This window comes from Cylas formicarius, unplaced genomic scaffold (assembly GCF_029955315.1).
Source record: "Cylas formicarius isolate icCylForm1 unplaced genomic scaffold, icCylForm1.1 PGA_scaffold_10__41_contigs__length_53128322, whole genome shotgun sequence".
Classification (NCBI taxonomy): domain Eukaryota; kingdom Metazoa; phylum Arthropoda; class Insecta; order Coleoptera; family Brentidae; genus Cylas; species Cylas formicarius.
Genome location: NW_026844214.1, coordinates 44,518,050 through 44,536,470, shown reverse-complemented (window position 1 = coordinate 44,536,470; position 18,421 = coordinate 44,518,050). Strand labels below are relative to the sequence as shown.

The following is an 18,421-nucleotide window of genomic DNA, read 5'->3' as shown; positions in this document are numbered from 1 at the left end:
ATTTAAAGTGTTCCTTATTTTGTATAAATCAGGAACCCATTTCTAGGGAGACTGCAATAGCTTGAGTGTAAGTTCGAAGAGTTGAAATTATTTGCACAGTTAGGGCTAAAATGATACCTGGGCATAATGTTAACAAACAACGACAGCTTTTATTTTCTGGTAGACGAATAAAAAGTTTATACACCTCTACAGGAGCCAAAAATAAACCTAAATAATATAATTCTCGGCCTATAACCCGAGAATAACCTTATAACATGTCTCCGTATCGATCAAAAAACAGCGGTATGACGTCACGATCATTCCCGCTCGTTTAGTGTTGTTTAAAAACAATAGTCGGGTGTCAGAAATTGTTATATTTATTGCAACTTAAATATTAGGTTTTGAGTTTTGATTATTATTGTATTAAAGAAATAAAAAAAATATTCATGTCCGTTATTCTGGACCTAATTTCTGACAACCAGCCTGTACGTTGTGTCCTCGAGACGTTTTATTCAAGAAATCAACTTGATGACCTATTATAAAAATATATATTTATTTTAAGAAATTTAAATTAATGCCTTAGTTGATAGTGGTACGCAGTGTGAGCGATAGATGGAAATTAAAAAGAGGTGTTGTACTAGTTTTAAACTGACAATAAATGAATATTAATTAATGTTCTTCACGAACCATACATGTAAATATATACAGTGGCAACTAGCTTCCTCAATTTATTTCATATCCCAAAATGTCATTTAACAATACAATCAGCTGATAGCATTTATAGTTTTTTTGACTGTTCCTGTTTAATCTCCAGTCTGTTCTACAGAAAAATAAAAATTATACACAGGAATTAGACAAAAATCTGCCTTTGCTCTTATTGCTGCTAATATCGAAAGAAGGTCAGGTCTTGGCTGGAAAATTAAAATAAAGCTGACCTAAAAATGGTTAAGGAAGAGTTTAAAAAGGACTCTAGGCTATTCAAAGCGTTTTGGGATGTCACAAGGTTTGATGAAATATTTGGTCGTTTGAAAGACCATGTACAGTTTTGGAATATAAGTTTTCACTATTTTGTTATTGCTACGAAATGTTTGTAGAGTAATTAAGTTAAGTCAATTAAGTTTCTGCTATTTTTTTGCTTACACTTTTATTAAAGATAAGAAAAATAAATAACAAATATCCGAAGGTCGCGTATACTGTTACGAATGCCATCTAATATTTATGTCCAAGTACTAAAGTATTGTCAAAATACTACAGTAGCTTGTAACGGATAACAGCACTTTATTTATATTTTTATAAAAAAAAAATTAAAACTATTTCAACAAAATTTTTTTTTCACATTTTATCTTTCAAACTGGAAATTGAATTGAACCGTACATCCCGCTCGTTTTCCGTTTTCGTGACTGGACACAATCACTAGAGGTGTTGAAACTCGTCTACGCTTTTTAACATTGCCACTAATGGGATCCTTCACCTCTATCTTATACTCTTTGGTCTGCATCTGTCTCCAGTTCATGGCTGAGCTCGATAAATAAGATTCAGGATTTGTCTTTTAAGTCTTTTACATCCTTCAGTACTTCTAACTTCTCGTAACTCAGCACCCACAGTTCCACTATGTAAAAACTGTTATCAGTTAGCACTTAAACTAACCAGCGCAACTAACTAAGCTTTTTGGAATTTTATTTGTTTCTGAAAATAACTGAGTCTCATTATTTTATTGTTCTGCGAGCAACTAGCCTTTTGGTTTTATTTTCATAGTTGAGATTGCATACTTCATATAACAAAGTATGTTGCTCATGTTGATATCAAAAAAGGTCTTACACAATTAGTGAAAAAGTTGAGTTACACATGGGGACTAGGTTATGTTCACTCACCTTATCTTTCAGAGATTTCATCTTATAACTTTCGCATTCAGGCACGTTATTATAAAATGCAAAAAGCGTTTTCGTTTATAATAATGACACTCTCATTTATTTAATAATTTATTTTAATCAAGAAATTAGTGAATTTGTTTGATGAATATTTGATATCAAAGTGGTTCATTATACCCATCAAAATTCTTTACGAACCACGTTCATCAATTAATTCAAGAAAAAATTGTCTGTGTAAAACGAGTATTAGAAATATGTGCCAGGTTTGCTGAATAACGTGTTTATTTTTCAAACAATATTTGACTTTTAATTCTGATTAATTTTGACTGCTAATAAACTGACTTATTATATATTTTGCCTACAACAACTTCCATAACAGAAATCAGAATCAATCATCCGATTAAGATGTGGTCTTATAAATACTTTTTTGGCGCAACAGGTTTTCCCATCATGCCTTCAAGTAAATTGTCCATATGCTTTAACAGAAACAATTATTTCACATATTTGTTTGATTTAACGCACATTTTCTGGATTAATTAATTGCTTATTTCTGTGCAGGTTTGTGGTTAGGTTTTCGATAAAATTAAAAAAAAAAAGTATGTTTTTGTAAAGGTCAATTTTTTTTTGTTATAGTATCAATATCAAGAAGACAATAACTTCGTTATTTTGCTTTATTTTTATCGATTCTTGGAATAAGGAAATGACTCGATGTAGGTGCAGCTGAAACGAGTCGATTGGAGACGAAATTACGACGAAATAAACAGTAGGGTTCGATCGTTTAATGTCGATTGGTCGCTGTCGACGTCGCCGTCGCCCGTTTAAACGGGTGCGATAAAATAAAGCGCCTCCACGCCCGTGTTGACACTTTCGTCATTCGATTTTATTGTATCACGTTATAAATGAACGTATCGCGAACGGAACCTTTACAAAATGGTGCTTTATCAAAACGAATTTATTTAGGACGCGACGCAATTTGTACTCGAAGTTTCTATAGACGTATAGGTTAGGTCTTAACACGGAAATCTAAATTTCGAAAATTTCGCCAGATTTTAGAAGCATATTTTTGAAATCGAAATTGGATTTGTATGCACGTACATGCTACGTCAATATATATATATATATGTATATATATATATATATATATATATATATATATATATATATATATATATATATATATATATATATATATATATATATATATATATATATATATATATATATATAATTTCCATATACCACGAAAACATTCACTGAGTGATAGTTAGAATAGAAAACCATCAAAATTTAAGCAGTGTGTAATATCTCCGAAAAAATCCGATTGCTCCCAAACAAATCCGTGTGGTAATATATCGGAAATGTCCGAAGGGCCTAGCAGCCGTAGGAAAGGAAACTGACTCCATAAAGTAACACGTTCCGTACGCTTGATCGGTAGATAATTGACAAGGAAATTGAAAATAGTATATTATGCAACAAGTGCGGTAAACGGCATATAACTCATGATTTGGCACGAGTGGAGCGCAGCGGAGCAAGTGCTTGATAAACGAGTGAGAGAGTTTACCAAACGTGTTGCGTACTATACTTTTTCTACGACCGTCACGAAAAAATCACAATTCAACAAATTAAAAATAATAATAGAATATAGGATTACTAAATTTCGTGCCATTCAAACAAAATATTTACTAGTTACCATTACACCTATTCGTTTATCTGTCCGATCGGTTCTGCTATTGTTGTCTCTTTTTAACCGTGTACGTTAGACAGAGAGAGATATATTGTTGTAATTGGAAGAAAATTCATCCAATGATAAAGCTTTTAAGAGGATTAAATTTTTAAAATCATATAAGCAAGAAAAAGTCCTACCCTTCAATTTTGTATTGTCTCTACTGATGAGACATGGATATTTGAAAATCCTACAATTGGTCTTGGCAAGATATTAATGTAAAAACTGTAAACACCACTAAAGGTCATGCGAACGGTATGTAAAATTTCTGTGGGAAATTTAAATTGTAAATGTCACTTAACTTACCGAATAGTCCACTAGATTATAATTGTAGCTTATAGCACATAGTATTTAGATTCTCTGATATATTGCATAACATTTTTCTGTGTATTAGTTTTTGGCTAAATTTTTGCAAAACAATACGAATAGAATTGCCAAACGTCAAAGTGCAAACCGTGTTGTAAAATTTCCGAAAACATCCGATTGCTCGCAAACCCGTGCGGTAAAATCCCGGAAATATCCGAAGTGACTCGGATCCGTGGGAAACGAAACTGACGCTTCCCGCACGCTATATCGGTGTGTAATTAGGTTTCTTTTTAGTCTCTGCCAATTTATTCACATGTACGGCCCATATCAAGAAACAAATTTCGATAACTAAGGAATTAGAAGTATAAAAGGAATTACTTCGTACACTATTAGCTCTGCAGCACACACCTTGAGAAACAAGGAAAACACCTGACTGCTATTTTCATTTTGCCATTTTTGTTTTATGTCAACTAGACATTGACAAATTGTATTATTTGAAATAAAGTACATGTTCAATTCATTTAACGTTGAAGTGGAAAATATGCACTAAAGGAAACTTTCACTCCCTGGAGATTGGAAATGAAATAACTTTGAGCTTAAACTAAGTCGTAATTAAAACTCTAATGTTGAAAAGTAGAATAAATGAAATTTTCATAAATTTTTTTTTATAAAGCCTCTTTAAAAGAAACGGAACCACATTTTTTTCTTGCTCTTTTGTTGTTTTGTAACGATGGAAGTGATAAAAACCATAATTTTGGTAAAAAAGTGAGGAAAAAAAATGTTAAAGGATTATACGCTGTCATAACTGGCATATATGGCCTTCACATGAATGGAATGAATGAAGAAATGAATTAACGAGAATCTGTTAATAAACATTTGTTTAAAAAATCGAAGATAGTTGCAATGGAGAACATAGGTATGAGCGCTTATTGTTCAATATATATTTTTTGAGATATTGTCCCATATTGATTTATTGCGGTCATACTAAACTCAAATGTCAAGTCGTAGTGGCTGAATGTCTACAATCGGAAAAATATGCAGTGGTGCAATTTGATTAAAAAAATGTTTTTTCAATACTAAGGAATGTATAAATATAGAAATTATGTTACGCAATTTATATTAATATTTTAAATATCCACGTTTATTTAAATCGTTTTTTAAATCGATTTATCAAGTTTTTGGAACTAGACGACTTTTAAACGAACATCGATTATACAGTGTGGTCTTTTAGTCTGTAAAACATGGATTTTTTTACTATATGCACAACTAAAATGTCCAAAAATTTTGGTGCTTGTTCTAGAATCATATTTAAAATTTAAAATATTTACAATTCAAATAAAAACAAAATTGCAGTAAATTACTCCTATTTCAAAAAATTAAGCAAAATTTTATTGCAAAAAGTTGTTCTGAATTAAAAGTTATTTCTTAGTATGAAAACAGGACCTACAAAAATGAAAAAAGTTTCTTTTTTGTAGAAAATTATTAGTTCATTTCTTTTTTTTTCAATAATTTTAGATACCATCGCAAATTATTCCCAATCAAATAAATTTAGAAAATCGTTCCAGTCCCATCTTCTTTGCAAAATTAATTCAGATTTTAATTTTCTTTTACAGAAACTATAGGCATAAATTATTATTAATTTACACACATGAAATCCAACTAAGATAATAGCAGATATCAATGATATAAAGAGACTTTAATGTAATCATTAAGTCAAATAATAATTGCTTGATTATCACCAAACGATATTTCAAATGCCTCCTCCAAGAAAGTTAATATTAACTGAGAAAGCACACATTTCAACTGAAACTAACCAAAACTAACGAAAATTTAAAATTTTGGAACTTATGGACCATTTTCACAATCTTGAGCTACCTTCCAGAATTGTCTCCGAATGGTTTTTTATTATGGGGATATTTTAAATATAATGTTTATAAGCTACGGTCATTTAATAATATTGAAGAACTTTCAATTCAATTCAATGTTTTCCTAGCAGAAATATTACATTATATGTTTTTAGATCAATAGATTAAGGGATAATTTATAATTCCAATCAGTTCTTCTTAATAACGTCTTCTTCTTCTTCCTTCTTCGTATTAGGCGAGTCGCCTGTTTTCCAGGACGTCCTACACACGGTGATTTGTGGCATGCAGCTCTTACTATCTTTCTGTCCTCCATTCTGCTGATGTGTTCGTTCCATTCTTTCTTTCCACTTTGTACCCATTCATTTATATTTTCACCTTTTCTTATGCTCTCATTTCTCTCTCTGTCTAGTGTTTTCCCAGCTATTCTGCGAAGTACTCTCATTTCGGTTATCTCTAGTAGTTGTTTGGTTTTTGCTGTATCAGGAGTTTCTGCAGTTTTTTGTCATAATTGGTCTCAACGTTGACTAAATTCGTGATTTAGTTTCCACTTTGAAATTTTTATTTCGCCATATCGTGTTATTGAGGCATCCTGCTATCCTTGTTGCCTTTGTTGCTCGTTCTCTCCTCCGCCTCAATATCATCATATCCTGAGATTTCTATGGCTGAATACATAAATTTAATTTCCTGCTGTATAACATTTCCTTCAACTTCCAGTTTCCATCTCAATGGTACTTTTGATGTTGTCATACATTTAGTTTTCTGGGTTCATTATCATATTAAGTGATGTTGTAACGCAGGTGGTGAAATTGCAGTTAAATCGATGTAATTGACGTTGTAAATCGTCTTCATTTGCGGCAACTATTATTGGGTTGTTCGGAAAGTCATTTCGTTTTTTTGGGGGAACATGAAAGACAGTTTTCGTATAATGAATAAATATTTTATTAAATTATATATTGGCCATTCTAGTCCAACACCTTTTGCCATCTTTCTGGCAGTAACATAATTCCCCTCTCATAAAAGTTTTGGTCCTTGCTGGCAAAAAACTGGTTCAGGTGGTTTTTGACATCTTCATTTGAGGTAAAGGTTTTGCCATCCAAAAAATTTTGCAGGAACCGGAACAAATAGTATTCGGAAGGCGCCAGATCTGGAGAATATGGTGGATGTTGCAGTACGTCCCATTCAAGCTGTAAAAGTTTTTGGCGAGTGACCAAACTTGTGTGAGGTCTCGCATTATCCTGGTGGAAAACTACACCCTTCCTGTTGATTAATTCCAGCCTCTTCTCTTTAAGTGAATCATTCAATTTGTCCAGTTGATGACAATGGAGTTCTGAATTAATCGTTGTATTGTCCGGCAAAGGCTCAAAAAAAAACGATTCCTTTGACATCCCACCAAACCTTTTTTGGTGAATGTTGGCTATTGACACGCTTTGAGCCGGTTCATCTTTTCTGCTCCATGACCTCTTGCGTTTAACATTGTTGTATACAACCCATTTTTCGTCCCCAGTAATAATCCACTTCAAAAATCGATCATTTTCTTGACGTTTGAGGAGCGAATCACACACATCAACGCGACGACACAAATTTTGCTCCGTAAGGACATGGGGCACTGTTAACACGCCTTCTCCATACACATCCGTCAATTTTTTCTCGCTTGGACAGCATTTTTACCTTTTCTGAAGTAAAAAAGTAAAATGTGACGAAAATGCTGCTTATTGCTCTCCATATTTAAAAGGGCACCAACCAAAAACTACTGCGTAGAATTAATAGAACTTTTTCACACACAAGCCTTGCAATATCAGCTCTCAAGACATATAATGGTTATGCGGCTTAAGTGTGAAGTTGGTTTCGAAAAAACGTCATTAAGTCCTCTGACGGGAAAAAACGAAATGACTTTCCGAACAACCTTATAATACGGTATCGTCGGCATAACACACAATACTAATTTATCCCTTAGGTAAGCGTACATTTCTTATTATTTCATCCATAATGATGTTGAAAAGAGGGGGACTCAGGGAGTCACCTTGTCGGATACCTAGACGTACATTTATTGCTTCGGACAGAACCTCATTAATTTTGGCTCGAATTTCATTCGCTTCATATATGTTTTCTATGGTTTTGATGAGGTTGTGTATGATTTGCCTATTGTAGAGGAGATGTACTACGTTTCTTAGCTGCACACAATTGAATGCTTTTTCTAAATCAATAAAGCAAATAAATGGTGGTTTGTTGTATTCAATTGTTTCTTCTGCTATCTGTCTTATGACAAGAACGGCGTCTGTGCATGATCTGCTCGATCTGAATCCCTGTTGTTCGTCTGCTAAGGATGTTAAGTCGTTAATTTTGTTGTTGTAAGTTTCAATGTGGCGCTGTAGTTTGGAGGCAGTTTTATATCTTCTCTTTTAAACATCAGTATAGTGGTGCTCCTTCTTCATTCATCTTGCGTTTTTGAATTAGGAATTTTAACTGCTGTGTGAGATATTGACCACCACATTTAAGTAGTTCGTTTGGAAAGTCATCTTGCCTTGGGCTCTTCCTGTTCTTTAGCTTTCTGAGAGCTGTTTCAATCTGTATGTTGTTGTTTGTTACTATTTCAGGTGTTTTTAGTTCAACCTCAATAACGTTTTGCTTAATTTTTTGAAATAAGGGTGCCTACTCTTAGGGATTTTTTGCATTTTTTGTACCACCCTGTATACTGTATATTTTATGTGCACTTAATGTGATATATAGCATGAACCAAACTTTTGGCAATATGAGTATTTCAGTTATGCAATTTTTAAAAAAAGCCCATGTGTCGCACACTAAAATGGCCAGTGTATAGTTTTAATCGTTTGAAACCCAAAAATGGTATATTTCGGTAACAATGATTTCCGCTATTCGATTGGCGTCAACGAACAAAATGGCAGGTTTCACAACCTATACGATAAGCTAATTTCGTTTACATAATCGCGTCAAATTCGGGGTGGTCGGGGACGGAGAGAATAACTCTATTATTATGTTCCAACAACTACTTTTCGGCGACAATGGGACGCGTTCGATATGCATCAGTGTAACGTGTCCATAATCGAATTTAAAACCAACACCGAATTCGCTTGAGTCGAATAAATAATTTTGTCGTTTTGTTTCAAATTGGGAGCCGGGCGTATTGTTGGTTGTCTATTATGCATTTAGGCGCAAACTTTGGGGAAATACATATGGGGACCACTTTCTCCACTTTGTAACAATTAAAAATTCACCACAAATATAAAAATGTACTACTAAAATTAAATTATCAATAAGAAATATTTTAGGAATAACAGATTAATTCCGAGCATATTTGTATCAAACTTTGTTATTCATCTTCTATTTTCTACCTATCTGGACAAGGTATGTGAGTCCGGGTAACTCCAGTCTCCAGTTTTTAACCAGGAGGATTGCCGACGTCTGAGACCAATTTTGTTCTTAATCTTACCCTCCCCAATCTTATCATCCCCGATTTTCTTAAAACATCCCATCATGTCAATACCTCGTCCGCTTATAAAATTCGTCGAAAATCTAGTTTCGCTTTACTTTGAGAAAGAATTCATCATACCTGTAAGGAAATAGACCTAATCAATAAGACTCTTCTGTCTCTACATCATGGAATTGCTTCTCTTGCTCTTGTCTCCATCCGAGTTCGATACCATTTCAAACATGATTCATGACAAAGCTTTAAATCCCCGTTTATCGTCTACCCAGAATCACATTCAAAAATTTGAGAGACTAACATCAACACTAGGAAAACCATCAAATTCTTCTCAACTACCAAACACTTTCGGAACAGGAAAAATCAGTTCTTTCAGAAGGTTCGAACTTTGTTCTTGCCCCAAATGTCGTGTCTATTCTAAACAAACTACAACCTTAAACAGCTAATGAAATCGATTTGAAACCGCAAAAATCCTTAAAAAATCAAAACCCCCAAAATCTAATATTGCAAAGCCTGAACGCATTGCCGTAAAATCTCTAAAATCTAATCGTAATATCGTAATCCTAAAAGCAGATAAAGGAAATGCTGCGATGGTCATAAACACAAATGAATATCAGGAAAAGATTCAAGATATTGTTGCAGATAGATCATATCGTCAACTCAAAAAAGATCCTACTTCATCTATGGAACGCATCCTTAAATCTATCATTAAGGCTCCTTCTCTGTCAGACTCCGTGAAAAAATCTGTCACCCCTCATGACTCTAAAATTCCTCCTCTCTACGGATTCACAAACCAGGATTACCCCTTTGACTTGTCACCACCATTGGTTCTCCAACATATTCTCTAGCAAAATATCTAGCTTGCTTATTAAAACCCTTTACAGGGAAAACTAACAGTTTCGTACTTAATTTTTACATTAGATCTCTTTACTAAAGTTTTACCATCATTTCAGATATATTAAAATCCGCGAATCTGAAACCAAACTTTCTCACTTTAATTGGAAAATGCCTGTCTGGAACGTATTTTTATTATAACGGTCAAATTTTTGAACAAACGTCGGGACTAACTATGGGTTCTCCACTATCACCAGCCATCGCGCATATGTTTATGGAAGCCTTTGACAAGAAAGCTCTTAACACCTTCCACCTAAAACCAAAATTATGGAAAGGCTACGTCGAGGATACTTTTGTTATTTGGCCTCATGGTCAGAAATCCTTAGTAGATTTTCTAAGACATTTAAACTCTATACACAATAACATACGTTTTACCATTGAAGTAGAAACTAATAACAACCTCCTATTCTTAGATATTCTTATCAATAAAAAGTCAGACCTAACATTGGGTCATTGTGTTTGCAGAAAACCTACGCACACAGACCGATAACTTAATGTATTGTCACATCACCATCCGGCCCAAAAATCATCGGTTATCAACTCTTTTGTTGTAAAACTATCTCAGTCCTAGTCATTGAACAAAGAATTTAAACACCTTACATCTGCTCTACTCTTTAATAATTTCCCCATTAAAAATATTAAGCATTCCATCACAAAATACACTTCACCACAACCTTCCAATAGGAATGAAACCGAAACCTATCCCACACTTGCGACTGTTGTCCTTCCTTATATTCAAAACCTCACTGACCATATATCAAAAGTTCTAAAGTAATATAAGGTCAAAACCAGGTTTACCACTTGTCCCAAAGTCTCTCAACATCTTCGATCCGTCAAGAACAAAATTCCATTTGAGATGCCAGGAGTTAATAGCATTCCATGCATATGGATATCCGAGATCATTATATCTGGGGTTAGTTTGGTTTGATTAATTTGTGATTAAAAGAGAGGTCCCTCCCATAGATTGCGCAACAGTTCTCCATCATTCACAATTCTTTGACCTCTCTGATTTTATTTCTGATAAACCGCTGAGTGTCTTTATATTCCTGGAGGTTTGTGTCTTTAAAGTTGCTCCGTTTTTTGATTAGAACCAGATCATGTATAAGAAACTTTAAAAACAAAAAACTTATACAAATAACGTAGTGTTCAAAATGAGTTTCTTCAGAATTCACTACTACTACCAACATTTTAAATACTGTATTGTTGAGCAGATTTAGTTTCTTTATTAAAAGAAGCTAAGCTACTTTTTGGTATTAGTGCTTAATGTGAAATGAAGGAAGCGAAGCTTTGAAATAGCATTGGTTGGTTTCTTTCATTGTTTCTGATATATATATCCATTATTTCCCATTCCCGTTATTTCTGTTTACTCAATGAATTAATTTGTATTTAAAAAACCTTTTTGCATTTTCATAGTTAATTAAGGGCTAAGACAGAAAAGTGCAAACCTTTTGCTCCAATCTCTAACAATTTTTAACTAAACAAAAAATAAAATGATAAAATGCACAAAGATACAGTGTGCTCTAATTAAAATTTGTTGATTTTAGCAGCCTTAAATCGAAGCATGCTGTAGGGAAAACAAGTGAACACTGAAAAATCCCATTTTATACCATCCAACTTTTGTATAAAGCTACGCATACAATATACTGAAACATAAAACCTATTGAAAAAGTGGCCAATCTGTATATACAAATAAATGGTTAATTGCAAAAAAGGCACCACTGTCTATATGCGTTCCGTTTCAAAAACGTCCCTCAAAAAATCAAATTAAGTCTTTCGACCTACTTTTTTAAGACAGAGAAGATTTTCGGTTAATTCTTCGAACAACCGGAACCTTAAGTTTATAAGTAAGTAAGTAATAAGTAAGTAAGTATAAGTGATACGATTTTGACAACGTCGCCAAATTTTGACTCATTGACTCAAGATTCAAACTTCAGAAAATAATGTTTTTAATATTGTTTAATTAAATAGGTTTTATAAATAAACGGATACATTGGCGTTTAGTTAATAGATAATAAGAAAATTAAGGCAACATTTTATTACTTTCTTCACCTACTGGTGAATGCGCGATTTTTTAAACATTGAACAGCAACAATATTGAACAAATTCATTTAGGATTCCCAAAAAAATGGTCGTCCATAATAATTTTTTTGGGCATATTTTGCAGTAAACATAAAATATATCTTTTTTCTTTTTATGAGCAAAAAAAAATATATAAATTTAATTTTGAAATGAACAGGTAAGTGGCTAGTACCAGTAAAGTTCTTAGATTATCAGAATTACCTTTCTGTCAGTGAAGAAAGTGAAAGTGAAAAAATTGAAATTTTAATTTTTATTGAATATGTAAAAACTTGAAATCTAGAAGTTTGCAATTTTTTTAACGCCAAATATTCAGAAAGACCCATTACAAGATCTACAGTTAATAAAATTGGGAGAGCCAGGTCGTCTAGAAACTAATAAGAAAACAAGAATACAAGAAAACAATAAACGTTTGGGTAGAGTTTTTCAATATCAAAATTATTGGACCTTATTTTTTCAATGAAAATCTTACTGGAGCCCGATATTTACAATATTACAAAATGATTTAATTCTGAGTCTTGCAGTTTCTTTCTCAAATCCAAATCAGACTCATATGCCAGATAGACGCATGGTGTTGATCTATAGTACCTACTAAATCAGACAAATTATTGAAAATATTCTAAGTTTTGTTTGGAAGTATTTTTAAACCGATTAGCATATTGTCAAAAAGTTAATGCTCGGCATATTCAAGACCTAAGTCTTCTCTAAGTGTTAAAATTAAAATTTCAATTCTCTGAGTCTCATTTAGATGCTGAATATGGAATACTGATAATGACAACTTTACTACTTCTTATCAGTTTAAAATTAATATTTTTTTATTATTTTGATCATAAAGGTAAATGGTTTAAAAATGATATTTCATTTAGAAAAAGGAACTTGAAAACGACATCTACTTTTTTACCGCCCGGTATATTTTCTATTTACTGCAAAAAATACATAAGAAAAATTATGATATACGTGTGCCAATATTTTTCTGGAAAAGGGAACCTGAGATCAACTTTATTAAAACAATTAAAACTAGAGAAGTCTAAAAAATTTTTGCATAAAACAAAAGTGTATTGTTATCCCAAATCTAGAGTCTATATAGTTCACTTGATTTTGGCAGCTCGGTTTTTATTACAACGTAAGATGGTTTTTATTTATTTTGTTAATTTTTGATTTCGTACTATTATTTCTATCACAAAATAATATTTTAATTTTAATTACTTGCGATTCGACAGGAAACTTTGTTCACTATTTTGAATCGAATTTTAATCAATTTTGCCAAGGATCGTGGATTTGAGTTCGGAAAGAATTTAAAAGAAAACTTCTTTCTTAGTTCTGGAACCCGAAAGCCGACAAAATTACCGCCCAGGAATCGGATGGAATTTATTTTGAAGACGTTAATTAATTCGAATGGCGGTAAGCGTGGTTACCGGAGCGGGACGGGACGGACAAAAGCGCTCCGCGGCTTTCAATAACGTTCGACAAACAAAAAAGCCGCCCTCCCAGTTTACAATAGTGTCATTAGAGATCAATAAGTCGACGTCCCAGTTTATTAGAGCGATGGCCGACATCATTAATTTCGTCAATGACGAACAGTTTCCGAACTTTCTTGGTTTACAGAGTTAGTTGGAACCGCTGCCGCTAGTCCGAGGAATTGAGCGATTGATTTTGACAGTTGCATAGTTCCCCGGACCACGCCTTCAAAGTAGATTTAATTTTAGTGAAATCGAAGTCTTTTGGGACTGCGTGGGACAAATTGCATTAACTGCGGGTCAAATTATATTAGGTTATTAATTAATCGATTTTATTTATATATTATGCACCCTAATTAATTGTACATTTAATTATACTTGTATATTGTCTTAATATCACGAATATATTTACACATAATAAATCAAACGATAACGAAAATTAAAAAAGAGTTTCAAATGAATAATGAATTAAATTTATTTAAAAATATATTACTAGTGATTAATGAACTGTACTTTCTGTTGAGTGTGTGCTAAGAAAAAATTGATTAAAAATTAACGCGCCATCCACAAAGCCCATTTGGTTACTAGTTTTACACTTTTTCAGAGAAGAAAAATTCCTGGGTGCCATTTTGCATAAAAAGTTAAGGATGGCTGGAAATAAATTTTCAAACATTTATCTCATACTAAATTTTATTACAAATTGAAATTGACTGTGATTAGTCACTATTGTCTTTGCAAGGGAAACTTCAAACCGTCTAGAGATCCTTTGTTTTGCACCTATTATCTAATGGTGTGCGAGAACAGTAGGTCTATAGTACTGAAGCAGTTAGTCAGTATTTATAAAGGTTATCATACTATCACTATCGATGGCACATTGGGGATTTTGTAAAATTGGGAGATAAAAATTTGCTGAAAATTTAGTCGCTAAAGTTTTTGACTATGGTCTATCGACGTAAAATATAGCAATGTCGCAACGTTGCCGCTTCTATTCAAAAGTAGCGACAACTTTTATTTTCTTAATACGATACCCTGTATATTATTTCATATTTCTCTTTGCTATTACTTCCTGGCTTTTTTTAAATATGCTTCCCTATATCTACGACTATCGGTTTTTGGGATATTAATGAATATCTATATTTTTCGGCTGAAAAACACCCCAATTAAAATTATTATTGCTGCGGTACTTGACAATGACAATACTCCTGTCAATACAACCTACCAAATAGGTCAAAAACATAGCATTATTTTGAAAATCTTACTATTATCATTTGAAAGATATTTTAAATATGTATAAGAATATTGGATGTTATACAGGGTTTTCCATTTAAAAAAATTGACTTATATTTAAATTTTGTTAATTTTTTAACTACCCTGTACATCGCAGAAGGTACTATTCTACAGAAAACAATTCTCAAAATGTTGGCACACCGCAATTTAGAGTTCTAAATAAGAATTTAAATTAGGGTTTATTTCAACCGAAAAATATAGAAATTAATTAATTTTTCGAAAATTTTTTGTAATAGGTGCTGCAAAATATTTTACAAAAATAATAAATATGTCGCTACTTCTGAATAGAAGTGGTACTGAAAATATTTTGGATCAATAGATCAGATTTCACAAACCTAATTCGATTGATCATGAGATACCCTGTATATCTAGATCCACGATTGTTTATATCTTTCACATTTCTTCATAGTATTAGCAATACTATAGAAACCCACCATGCAATTTGTTTTTTTTATTGCAGGAATTGTCTTCCCAATTACAAGAAGTCAACGAGAGGTCTAGCGGTTGGTCGCCTTGGTCAGATTGGTCCCTCTGCTCAAGGTCAGTTTTTTTACATTAATTCGTTTGGCATCCCATAGTTATTGTCTCGAGATCGATGGCAACAATAATAAATGAATGAAAAATGAACAGGAGAAAACTATGTGAAGCAACTGACAGTTCTTAGCAATTTTGAAAATTGTAAATTATTATTATGACTGTACGCTTCTGGAATCCGAATTAATTTAACTTTACGAAAGTCCATACGTTTTTTTTAATTTACTGACGCCACAATTTATTTACTTAGTTGTCAGGTAAAAATTTGACAATGTCATTTTGTCATGGTCAATTTATGTCATGGTAATAGTCTTAGACAATAAAAATTGCAGATTTTTGTAAGGTAATATATATGGTATGCCATTTAAGACAATTGTGATATTTCAGTTTAAATTGATTATTTTGTTTTGAATGCCCCGTCTTATTTAATTCAAATTCTATTGCTTACATCTTTTAAGTCATCTTAAAATAATTTTAAACTGTGCATCCTAACAATCGCCTTCTTTTGGTTATTTCACTAATGTTTTTCCCTCGTACCTGCTGTAGGTCATGTTTTATTGAACTGACAGTAGCTTTTCAATCCCTCAATAATTTCAGCAGTACGAAATGACTGTCTCAATTAAATCAGAACAAAAAATGTTCAGATTTTCACAATTAGTTAATGATTTATGATAGCTGTTTCGACAACACCGTGCCTTTATCAAAATATTGTATACAATATTCGGAGGTCTATATACATATATAAACGAGTGGTAATAGATAAATCTTGGGACATGATCTACAGTTCAACTTGTAGACTCTGGATTTTTGAGTTTTTCGTAATTTAGTTTTATTGTTTTTTAAAATTTTGCCATTTGTGTTTTCAGTTTTGAAAGTAATTGTAAGACCCAATTTAAACATATGTTTCGAAATTTTCTTGCTAAGTTCTCCTATGTATTTTAGTGTTTTATAAATTTTGGATTCGTTGTTTAATATGGGATCAACAGAGTTATTTGAAACTGCTTTTTAGTTATAATCTTATCTATCAAAGAGGGGTCGTAACCATTGTTAAAACCTATTTGCTTTGCAATATTTAATTCTTTTTCAAAATTTTCTCCGGAAAGTGGGATACTAAGTATTTTGTGTCCTTGTGTGAGTAGTTTAGTTATAGTTAAGTCCCAAAAGTTCAAAGAGTTATCTATTTCGGTCTCTATGGTAAATTTTATACGGTTGTGTATGGAGTTAATATGATTCAAAAACGACTGGAGTTGTCTTTCCGTTCCGGTGAAACAAGCAAAAACATCATTTACGTATCTATACCACCAGAGAAATCTTTTACTCAGGGGATGTTTATGTATGATATTTTCTAAATTGTCCATCAAAATTTCTGCAAATTGAAAATAATTTTTGTCTAAACAAACTGTGTGTGTGTGTAATTTAATTGAAGAATATAATTTTGGAGGTTGAGGATTCATATCGGACAAACAGGTACATCATTTAAGAAACGCATTAACTAACATAAAAGGGCGTAAAAAAAGAAAAGTTCGGATTCTAACCATAACATTCATTTAAATTCAGAAGTTTGAGATTAACAAAATGAGATATTCGAATTTATTACGTAATGACCAATTGGATTTTATTGCGTCTTCCTTGTTAAATTTAAATTTATAACCTTACACCGGTAATTATAAATTTATTGAATGTCTTTGTTTCACGATCTTGCTTGTCATTTGCAGGTCCTGCGATGGAGGCACGTCGCAGCAAATACGATCTTGTAAGAATGGTCCTTGCAGAGGTGACCACGTGCGTTACAAAATTTGCAATATGCAGGTGAGTGCTTTTACTTCTCAAAACGATATCAAGAGGTGAAAAAATCGGTTTTATATTTAAGAAAAAACGAGTACTCGCAAAGCGGTCCTCTCGCCGTATGATTTTCGATGCCGGGAGTTTGGTAAAAAATCCGCTCTCGCTGTAAAATAAAACTTCGTTCCGTATAAAAAATTAACGGCAAACTTTGCGTTACGTTAAAGTTCGAACACGTTAACGGCTACAACTTCGACGGGGGTCTTTTACGCGCCGAGAATTTTGTACACTTTCCGAGTAGTGTATAAAACAAAAGAAAGTTGACTTTACGCGAGGGCGTATAAAATTTAACACGAAAACTTGAGCTTTAACCCGAAGGTGAGAGCTCGGTGATCAATATTAAGAAATATGTGAACATTGGCAATAAGGAACTTTCCGTTTTGAGAAGAATGTTCGCCAAACATTGGTGCTTAAAGTTAGAATGTAACTTTGTTGTTGTTTAAAATTCCAAAAGGTTATCTTCACAGAAGATTTATCTGACTTCAACAGGCTTAATACTGTTTTTCTTAATTCCATACTTGCTCTTTCAGCTGATTCCGAGCAATCAATTATTCACTATAACGACAGACTTACGAATGAATTGTTTAACTTTGTGTATGTTAATGAAATGCACATCTTTAATATGTTAAAATCAATTACGAGTAAAACCAATAGCATCAATATATCTACGATTAATTTATACCCTTTTCATTGCCATAAATTACGTATTTAATTAATTCTTCTTCTCACTCTTTCCAGAGAACTAGAAGGTTGCCAAAGTCTCTAATGCTGTAATTTACAATAACATTCGACCAATCAGCCATCTTACCTAATTTTTCAAGATTTTTGAAAAACCAATTCTAAATTTTCTGTTTGCTAATTTATACTTAGGTTTTTCCCTTTCTTGGGAATATTTTCATGACCCTCTATTTTGTTTTTAATTGTTTTGCTTGATTTTTCTTTGTGATTTCGGTATTTCTTTTAGTTCTAATTTCTCTATATAACATCAGCTCTGCTCGAGGTTTCTGAGTACACCAATGAGGCGTAAACCCCTTAATTAATTTAACATGATGTGCAATTTATTTTTAACTGTTTCATGGCCATTTTTTGCCCATTACTCTGTTGATTAAATGAAGAGGAGAAGATACGAAAGATTACATTTATTTTGC

The 18,421-nt window shown here is 32.6% G+C and overlaps 1 protein-coding gene across 4 annotated transcripts in view; it reads left to right on the top strand.

Annotated features, from left to right (window-relative positions):
- LOC132708277 (protein madd-4) overlaps positions 1-18,421 on the top strand; it is a 535,295-nt gene that overhangs the window by 328,848 nt on the left and 188,026 nt on the right. For all 4 annotated transcript variants that reach the window (XM_060680501.1, XM_060680499.1, XM_060680500.1 and 1 more), the window contains exons 5-6: positions 15,358-15,437; positions 17,147-17,240. In XM_060680501.1, coding sequence (XP_060536484.1) covers positions 15,358-15,437; positions 17,147-17,240 — 174 coding nt within the window. The remainder of the gene's footprint in view (positions 1-15,357; positions 15,438-17,146; positions 17,241-18,421) is intronic.